Source organism: Fistularia commersonii, chromosome 8, assembly GCF_037954325.1.
Source record: "Fistularia commersonii isolate RoL2024-O1a breed Wild chromosome 8, RoL_Fcom_v1.0, whole genome shotgun sequence".
Classification (NCBI taxonomy): Eukaryota; Metazoa; Chordata; class Actinopteri; order Syngnathiformes; family Fistulariidae; genus Fistularia; species Fistularia commersonii.
The window spans coordinates 11,954,156-11,964,133 of NC_141291.1; the positions used below are offsets into that span (position 1 = coordinate 11,954,156).

The following is a 9,978-nucleotide window of genomic DNA, read 5'->3' on the forward strand; positions in this document are numbered from 1 at the left end:
TTGAATTTTAATGGCAATTAAAAGATAAATGTTTGTTGTAACATATCCTGTCTGAGACAATATCCCCCAGAGTTGTAAATCTACAGCCATAAATGCACATCCCTGTTCATACACACACAATTAAATGGTAGCAATAAACATGGTTGTTTTATTGTTTTTTTCTTGTTTTTTTTAATGAGGAACATAGTTGAGACCTACCACGAAGTATTTATGTGGGACGAGGGAACAGACATGTCTTTCACTTCTCTCAGCTTTTATTTAGTTTTTCTCTTAAAGGGAAATGTAATATCACCAAGCAGTCAGGAAGATGCTTCACTCTTGTTGGTAATGTTGAACCTGAACTCAAGGAGAATGATATGTATGCAAAGATTCACACCAGCTGTTTACCTTACACTGGAAAACTATAGGTCCCCTCTGATTTTAGGATCCAAGCAGATATCAGTTACATCAAAACTGTTTTGAAGCTCAGTCAAGGTCCAGCATTTAGTGCAATGTGGAAGTCTAAAGCCTCCGTGTAACAAACTCTTCGAATGGATTTGTGGTCAGAAAACACACACGACAGGCGTTATTGGACCATTTTGTTTTCCTTGATACATGTGAGGTTTGGGTTCTTGTCAAAGGATGGGAGACTGTTGCTCTCATTATTGTGAGTTGCCAGAGCCTGGTTTACTTAGCTTAACATAAAGACCAATCTTGGTCCTCATACATGGCGCTTCTCCACAGTGACAAATTGCAATTTCTGTGAGGTTAAGTGAGTGGGTATTAGTGGCTGGGTCAATGCCTTGGAAGCTCACAACTGATGGCAAGACTCAAGGAAATCTTTTCCCCCTGAATATTCATATATTTAACCACAATAAAAAACCTACATAGAAGTTTTTACGCATTTAGTTTTTGAGCAGGTCTAAGAAATAAGGTCAAGTATGGGACTTGCCACATTTGATTTTCTTTTTATTAATTTTTCTTCAGTCTCTATCCGTCTGCTGTCTCCCGTTTCCTGTCTTCTTACCAGAATTGACAGCCTGTTGCTTCATATTTAGGAGACAGAATGTGAAACTGCTGTTCTAACATCTTCTTTTTAGCATATCATGAGGCTTTTTTTGACTAAGATCCCCCATTTCAACAAAGTGTTTGATTTTACATCCCCCTTTTAATGCCTCAGGAATGAGTATCTACATATGAAATACTCCCGATGGAAATTACTCACAGCAAGGTCTATGGATTATACGCTACTAAGGGTTCTGTTTCTGGAAAGACACATTACTAATGATCTGCTGCTTGTCATGTTTGTGGGCAAATATAACCAAATCTCTCTGCACACTCCCAAAGAGTCAGAGAAAATGTGACGTGTAATTTGCAGCGAGGGAGTCTATCTCTAATCTACCTAATCCAAAACATCCATTATTTCATGAGTCATGTTTCCTCATCCAGATGTTGTTTCTCAATAGCACATGTCCTGTTTTCTTTATCTGTTTGTTGCGTTGCTGCCAACAACGTCATTGCTCTCCCACTTTCACAGACTACTTTTTTATAAGGAATTCTGTGTTACAAATGACCTTTCATTCCTTGTCTGGTAAGCGCAGACAATGAAAACGTTTTTTTTTCCCAAGCGTCAGCAGCTGCAAGCCATAGAGCATCATCCAGGCCTGACAGAACTTCAAAGACCAACGCTGATGAATGACGCTTCACATAGGGATGCAGTGGAAGGCAAATGCTGAGAATGGCAGTGCAAGGCAATTTTATATTATTAACTCCCTGAGACGTAATAAGTAAATTCAAAACTCAATGTTTAACTTAATAAAAGATAATATAAGAATCTAACATATCTTGATGTGGTCACATTGTGGTTTGTGTGTGCGTATTGGTCCAATAACAATATTTCCAAACGTAACACAAAATGCAGAAAGATGTTTGACTTCGAAATGAACTGCGTGGGTTGTTCAGTAAAAAAATGTCCACTTCAGGATCGGCTGACAAGAATACAGATGTTTGGTATCCAGTGGTAATTTTTTAATGTTCCCTTTCATTGTCTCCTGCTGAAACATCCCTCCATCAGTCCACATCATTAGCTGTCAAACAAGGGGTTTTGCTGAATCGCCAGGGAGACATTTGCAATTGATTCTACACAACACCGAACGTGTCCTAGAAACAAAAGCCGAGGAATCAAGAATAAAGATGAATAATCCATCCCGCAGTTTTCCCACTTACACCGTCTCTCTGGGAAACTGTCAAGATGTACAGCGGCCGTTTTCACAGTTTCTCAAGCTCACTGAGCGAGAGGCACTTTCTAACACTGATACGGTAAGAAACAGGAAAGCAACTCATCTTGGACCGGATATTAACAGGTTTAATCTCCACAAACTTTCACGGCAGCAAGTTTCCAATCCCAGCAGGGGAGGCAATTCCTCTGTAGCCAAGTGCCTGAGGCTTGAAGACATTAGGCTTCCACCCCTTTCACACTCACTCACTCTTTCCATCGTGTAATACACCTCAAGACAGGGTGCCTATTCATCTGCTGCTCAACCCATCAGGAGATGCATGCTTCCTGGCATGCTCCTTTTTAAAGGCTATATAAACCCCTAGTTGTAGTAACTGCTTCTCACGCGCCTCACATGCTTACATGATAATCTGAACCATATATAAGATTGCAAATGTCCTGCCATTAGATTCATACTCCAAGAACTTTTAAGAGATTTGTGTTTATCTTTATCAATCTACAGGCCTGGAGATGAATGACAATGTTGATAGCTTGTGTGTATTCCATTGAGTCTGCTGAGATGTAATTACTGTAATTCACCCAGACTTACTGAAGTGTTTGGATCAGTGAGGATTGCATTTGAAAGGCAAGGTTTTCATCTGCATTGAGCCAGATGACAAATTCACTGCATTATGCAGCAGTCGCATTACCGATTACAGAACAAAACCAACTATTTTTCATTTTCTCTACGCAGGATTTTGACAACACAAGTTTCCTCTCACTAAATTCTCCCTCTCTCTCCCATTAAACCGAGTGCACACAGCTTGGCAGGACGCACACTGCAGGCATAAGTGGAAAATGGTCTTTATGTTCATCTATGGGTTGGGGTAGCAAGATGCTGGTTTTAAGGGGGGAGGCCTCTCAAGATGTCTGACATGTTTCTGCAGGACCGCAGGCCACTGGCTGGCCTAGAGCACAGGCTTGTGGTGGGCTGTTTGTCTGCGTGAAGCTGGCATCGCCTCCCATTCCTCGGCATCTGTTCCTCATTAGCAGTGCAGAGACTATAAAGCAGGGAGCTGACAGGGGCTGGGAACACTCGAGTTCCTGCCATGGGGTTTACTATCTGGCTGTGTGTGCTCTGCATGCAGGCGAGCCTGCTGTCACACACCCTCGCCTGCGCCAGAGCAACCCAGGGAGCGCCCTGTGTCAGCAAACGGACGGCAGACGCACAGGTAAGACGCCGCCAAACCCGGTGAAGAGAAGAATGATCCCTATAATCTGTCATAATCACAGTCGTTTTGATCTTACAGGCGCAGATAGGCCACATTTGAGGCAATTTTTATGATATTTTGAATGTCGTAATACAGAACGTGTTTCTCGTCTCAGTGGAAAGTAAATAAAAGACTGTATTTATCAGCATTTTCTCAAGCGGGAGCTGTTTTTGTCAATCGACATTGAAGAGTGATGCGTATCGATTCGGCATTACATTCAAATGTCGAGGAATTCGGTCTTGTGCCTCGTAACGTTTGAATCACTTTAACGTTTGGTCACTTAAATTATAATAGTAAGGTAACGATTCCTCTGACGTCTGGAAAATTACAGTTCATTGGCAGCAATTCGTGTCATTTTTCTTTTTTTCTTTCTTAAACATCCCGCAGACTTAAGAGTATCTGTCACCTGATTGATAAAACAGGGACATCCTTTGGCTGGAAAAATAATAACTTTTAAAAACCAATATAGCCTCAGTGTTTTAGGGAGGTTAGAGTCTAAACAGAAGCTTGACCAGAGGAATCTGGTTACTCTCATGGAATGTACGTAGACTCCTCGCTGTGACAGTAGCAGCGGTCAAGACTCCAGGAGACGTGTACTATATAACCCTAAACAGCAAAGACATATAATTTATTCTAACAGAAACAAAGTCTCATTGTAATGGGTTTTACAGCCATAATGCCACCTCACCAAAAATATACCCACTGTGGAACAAAATCCTTCAGCTCCTTTTAGGGCTTTTCATGTGGCTGGCGGCTGTTATACTCTCAACTTTTGGTGAGCTTTCCACTGTCCAGACGGACCCCATGTACTGTCCAAAGTAACCATCCTCATCCTCACAACGGATTCTACAGCTGTAGGAGTGGAGAGGACCGAATCCACACGACAGTCGTCTTCGGGGATTTGTTTCCATCAGAAGAAGTTTATGCCACATATGTAGATTTCAGCAGCTGTTATTTGTAATGTAATTACAGTACGAGGGTAATTATAAGATTCAGATGTGGTTGGAGCAAACTAATACTAGAGGCAGCATCATTTTGGAGGCAGTCATTTACGTGTGTTTGCGTGCTCCCACCAAGGTCGCTTGAGTTCTAAATTGAGTGGAATTGATCAAAAACAATAATCAAAACTGAATTCATCCTAATTTCCACATTAAAACATCCTAACTGTCACTCAGAATACCAGTGGATACAGCAAAATCTATAAATATATAGTCAATCTCAAATTCATTGAAAAAGTGGAGAAGCGGGGCAACTTATGATTTAAACAACAGCGATATTGTTACAAATGGGGCAGTCTATTACTGATAGAATTACAATGTTTAATTTCATGGATTGACTTGGACCTGCTTTTGTGTCTTACTTTTTCAGAATGGTGATCAGAGGGAGCTGCCTTTAAATGAGGGCCTGGTATGTGCCACCATTTCCAGTAATATTTTCCTAACCACAGGTATATATCAGGTTTATTAACACCTCGTTTAGAGTAAAAAAATCCATTAACTCAAAATAACAGGCTGGACTTTGTAGTCAGTGTTTAATCACAGATATTCATCAGCGCAGTAGAGTTAAATCAGAAACACTACGGCTGCAATTGGTTTTATGGACTCTAAAATCATGAATTTAACACAGCACAGGAATGTTCTGCCAACAAAGTACATGGATAAGCTGCTGCCCATCATGCATGCCCACCCAGACTGTGCTTTGAAACATAATAAATGTTAAATAATAAGGTGTCAAATACAAATACTGGAAATACACTGGAATAATAGTTATCTCAGAAACATATCAATAGTAAAAACGTATGACTTCTTACAAATTAACTAAAGAACAAATTAGAATGGAAGGTTCAGTAATAGCAGGTGTAGTGATGAGGGATAGCCCCCAAACATTTAGATTAAAACTAAATCATATGAAAATCATCCTCAAAAGCAGCAGTCTTGCCTCAAAGCAAAAAAAAGGATGCCTGGGCAAGGTTCTCAGGCTTCCCACTGCAGTCCAAACACATGCAGTTGCTTAACTGAATACTCTACAATTTTCCATAGTTGTGAATGAAAGAGAGGATGCTTGTATGCTTCTTTATGAGGCCTTGCGATAAACTGTTCTAGGGCGAAGCCCTCCTCTCTGATGTCAGCCAGCCCCAATAACTATGCAGGAAAAGCTATAAAGACAGCAAATACAAAAAGAAAAAAATATATATATACACAGGGGAATCTGTGCTACATTTTTGAATAGGTTTTTGGATTCATTCTCAGTGAATCAAGAATCTTGACTCATTTCCTTGCAACCACAGTATGGCAATAAAAGTTTTCATCAGCCTGCATTAGTTAACACGTGCCTCTGCACTTGTTAGTTATCAAAATTACAATATCTGGAAGATATTAAGGTAATTACAGTTTTTTTTATTTGTTTGTTCTCTTTTTTTTTATATTGTGGTCACATTTGATTGTTGTTTTTTTTCTCCAACAAAGTATAAATCTCATGACTGGCATTCAATAGTCATTGTTTGTTTTTGAAACCCTGACCCTGGTGGGTCCTATTCTTTTAGCACGTTCATGACCACAAAACTGAAAAGTCAAAATTGAGTAATTGGGAAGGAGTAAGTTACCTTATTTTAAACCTGTCTTTTATAGCAGCCTGGAGAAGGAGCAATTTAAAGGTGCAGTTATATGACAGTGTAGGGTGGGGGGGTGGGGGGCAGGTCACCGAGTAGCATCTTTCATTTTATAAAATGTAAAACACACCTAGTTTAATTTGAGCTAATTAGATAAGCTCAATCGACACAAATTGGGATTTGGTATAATTTTGACAAAGCTATGGAACAGAGAGGGATAGCTGTTTTCCCATTGCTGTTTTCCAAAAGATACCAAAATAGCATGATAATGGCAAACAATTACACACAGATGAGCAATCTCTCCTCCTGGCATTTTTGGATATGAAAACACACACACACACACACACACACACACACACACACACACACACACACACACACACACACACACACGCACACACACACACACACACACACACACACATTATGCACACGCATATCCTCCATCTCTAAATAGTAGATTAACCGTTGCCACGGCCAATCGTAGAATATTCCATAAAGCACTGCAATGCTGGAAATGAAGGTCACAGTAAACACTTTAAATGGCCTCAAAATGATGCCAGTGTTTTGGGGTCGATGTTGTTGTCTTTGTTTTCAACAGAGTGGAAAAGGAGGCAGACAGGAAGGAAGTTATTATCCAAAATTGGAAACATTCCCTCTCACGGCTGGTCTAGCTTGGAAAAATAACGTATTGATGAAGCAAGGACCAAGGAGAAGGGTCAGAGATGTATCTCAATCTGACTGTCTGTCCAAGTTTTCTTGTTTATGGGCTTACCAATCGAAAGCATGAGATTATTTCATCAAAATTAAATAAATAGCCTTGTTCTCCCTTAATGCTGATGCTTGGGTTGCCAATAAAAGAAAGGAAACAGGAGTTGGAAAGAACGGGACAAAACAAACATAGCTCAGCTGTCCAGCAAACACAAGACTTGATTCACGGGAGGACTCAGACAGACATACAGGAGTCTGTGTTTCCCTCTGTGGTTACGGATGTGGTTGTGACTGTCTCATCTCATAGGTTATCCTCAGACATAAGAGACAGTTGGAACGGAAGGGTCTCAACCATCTGAGTCATTCCAGCCTGCCTGGATCCGTGTCCGTCAAAGGCTTTCCTAATACTCTCATCCAGGTAAAACACTCTGTTAGTCAGACAGACGTCACAGCAGGCAGAAGCCAAATGAGTGGGAGGTAGGCACCAGCTTGCTGCTCTAGCTGTTGATGTCTGCTGTCCACCGACACTTCAGACACTCTATAATGTTGAATAATAAAACAATATGAACACAGTGGATTTCATGACCAATAACAGTCGCGTATGTTGATGTCTGAGTGTATGCAGTTACAATGACATGTGAAACAGCGGATCACTGCACAAGCTAATATTCGCATCTATGGTTCTCCAGGCTGACAGGTCCAGAAGACACTTGGTTCAAGCTGCGAATAAGAAAAAGAACAAGCGCAAATCACGTGTTGGTTCCTTTTCCCTCCTTAGCAACGACATGATAAAAAACCCCCTACAGGTAAGTCTCCATGGTAACCCTTGAGCAGAGGAACAGCTGGGACAAGGAGACTTGATGTGCCAGCTGATATATAAGGCCATCTAGCTTGGTTTTATTGGATCTGCTCTGTGTGTTCTCCAGTATAGTCTATTGGGAATCGATCATCCTATCTTTTTAAAATCATAAATCAGTTCTGTATTTGAGAATGTTTTTCACGGCCTTCTTCTAAATGCTTGAGTAAGTTGATGTTCATAATACGTATAATTCCAGGTGACCAGGGCAAGGAGACAGTCAAAGAAGGAAGTACCCAAACGTGGGAAGACACATCATGCTGGAGCTTTCTCTGTTCTTGTGAGTCATCGTGACATGTGACCGCTTTACCTTGAGAAAAAAATTGCAAAACATTCGGGGTATGCTAACAACTTGTGTTGTTTACTCTTCAGGGAGACCTGCCGGTTGAAGGACAGAGCCACCAAAATGGAGTGTAAAGAATGGAAAATAAAAATCAAAAAATTAAGTGCCAAAGAATAAAAAAAACTACATGTATAATAAACATCTGTCCTAAAAGGAGCATACAAAAAGAAATCATACAGAAACTAAGGATTGGTGTGAAAAGCTCTTATCCAGAAGAAAAACTTCTGAGTTTAACTGTAAATTAGCAGCATCTTTACAGCTTTTTGTATGCTGTACTGTTTTAAGTTTTCTAATATATACTTGCATGTCAAAAAACTAAAGATCTCATATTCTGATAGTCTGGATTTTCTGTTTGTTTTGTATTTGTATCACAGATTCCTAATAAAGATGAAGGGTATATTTTTGCATAAATATTTCTTGTGTTGTACTGAATTTCAATAAAGTTTAGTCAAAATAAATGGGGTGAACGTCTCTACACGTCTTTGAACCTTGAGCTGGACAATATTACACACATATTGCATTGTGCGATTCATGAGCAATTTTGTAACAGTTGCAGTTGCAACTCACTTTTTCCATGTTTTTTCCAGTCCTCACAACAGCATCTGCAAAACTGGTGAGATTGATTCATAAAATTAAGAATTAAGGGGTTGAAGTGGCACTAAGTCCTCAATCACAGATGGCAAGCGTTGCAGGTAGAGTTCATGGTTTTGCAAATATGGCAGAAGGCGAAACCAGCAGGATTGATTTTGGAAGACAGTAAAACTAATTAATTTACATTACAGCTGCCAAGGTCATATAGCATGTGTGTGTGTGTGTGTGTGTGTGTGTGTGTGTGTGTGTGTGTTGGAGAGCGAGAGACAGAGGGAGAAAATGTAGTTCAGACCATCTGTTGCATGAGACTAAATATTTCTATTTAAATATCTTGTGTCACACTAAATTGACTGCCAGAAATGGTAGCATTGTATGGCTGGGACTAGTGGATTAGTCTGAGTGGTTCTACAGGACACTGACGTCAATACTTTCACAGGATCTGATCGCTTTGAGCTCCATATCTGGCGTATCGGGGCGAGTTAAAATATAACAGATCATCCAAGTCATGAGGAGTTTGGGGTTAAAAATGAAAGAAGCAAAGCCACCCATTGTGATCTGCAGTAAATCCTAATTGTAAAGGAATCCGATGAGGAAAATTAGGCTGTGTAAAGTGCAAGACAAATGAACAGGATGACTCATCCTCCACTCATTTACCGATCAAAGCCGTCAGCTCATGACGTAGGCATGCACTCAGGATAATTTTCTGTCTTTACAGATGAAAACACAGAATAAACAAGAGGAAAAAAAAATGTTAAAATGTTATTTTTAAACCTAGCATTAGTTCTGAAACACATTATGCTTGAACTGCTGCGGCTGCTGAGCAAGGGAGGGGAGGGGGAAGTCATCACATAGCCTGGATCAGCTGGTTGTGAGTGGTCATACCGTCTCCCTGGTGACAAACCAACCCTTGATGCCATTCTGATTTCTCAGAAAAGTCGATGTTCTCACAGAGAGCGAGGTCTTATCATTCTAAGACACGTCAAGAGAAGCACAGCCTCAGCCCAGTCCCCTGCAGCACAGAATACACTGATGCTTACAGAGGACATGACACTGACTTCAATTTGCTTTCTAATGATACATTTCAAGCAGACACCTATAATTAAACTCAAGTTTACAATAAATTTTTATATCAAATACACATATGCCTAATTGGAAATATTAATTTTGAAGGAATTTCCAAATGGGAGGTGGGTAAGGAATAGTTTCAGGTCACAATCAGTGCAGGACCACATGCGTCATACAGGAATACATGTGATTTATATAATCTATACCTCGGAGATGCTGTTATTTCAGGGGAAAAAATCCTGACATTGTATGAGACTAATGTTATGCATTTTAAGTTATATTAGACAAAAAATAAGCAAACACTGGCTGAAAAGTGTTTTTTATGTCCCCGTGTGTGTT

At 40.2% G+C, this 9,978-nt stretch overlaps 1 protein-coding gene across 1 annotated transcript; it reads left to right on the forward strand.

The window, feature by feature from the left end:
* The first annotated feature begins 3,288 nt into the window (after window positions 1-3,288).
* LOC147231962 (uncharacterized) lies at window positions 3,289-8,445 on the forward strand. Its single transcript, XM_086150359.1, has 6 exons — window positions 3,289-3,426; window positions 4,834-4,872; window positions 7,092-7,202; window positions 7,474-7,590; window positions 7,840-7,920; window positions 8,013-8,445. Exons 1-6 carry the CDS (start codon window positions 3,304-3,306, stop codon window positions 8,055-8,057), a joined length of 516 nt encoding a protein of 171 aa, XP_086006485.1. The 5' UTR covers window positions 3,289-3,303; the 3' UTR covers window positions 8,058-8,445.
* Window positions 8,446-9,978: the final 1,533 nt, after the last annotated feature.

Coding starts and splice junctions, on each gene's coding strand:
- LOC147231962 (XM_086150359.1), top strand. CDS start 3,304: ATGGGGTTTACTATCTGGCTGTGTGTGCTCTGCATGCAGGCGAGCCTG. Junction 4,873..7,091: donor TGCCTTTAAATGAGGGCCTG/GTATGTGCCACC, acceptor CTCATCTCATAG/GTTATCCTCAGACATAAGAG. Junction 7,591..7,839: donor TGATAAAAAACCCCCTACAG/GTAAGTCTCCAT, acceptor GTATAATTCCAG/GTGACCAGGGCAAGGAGACA.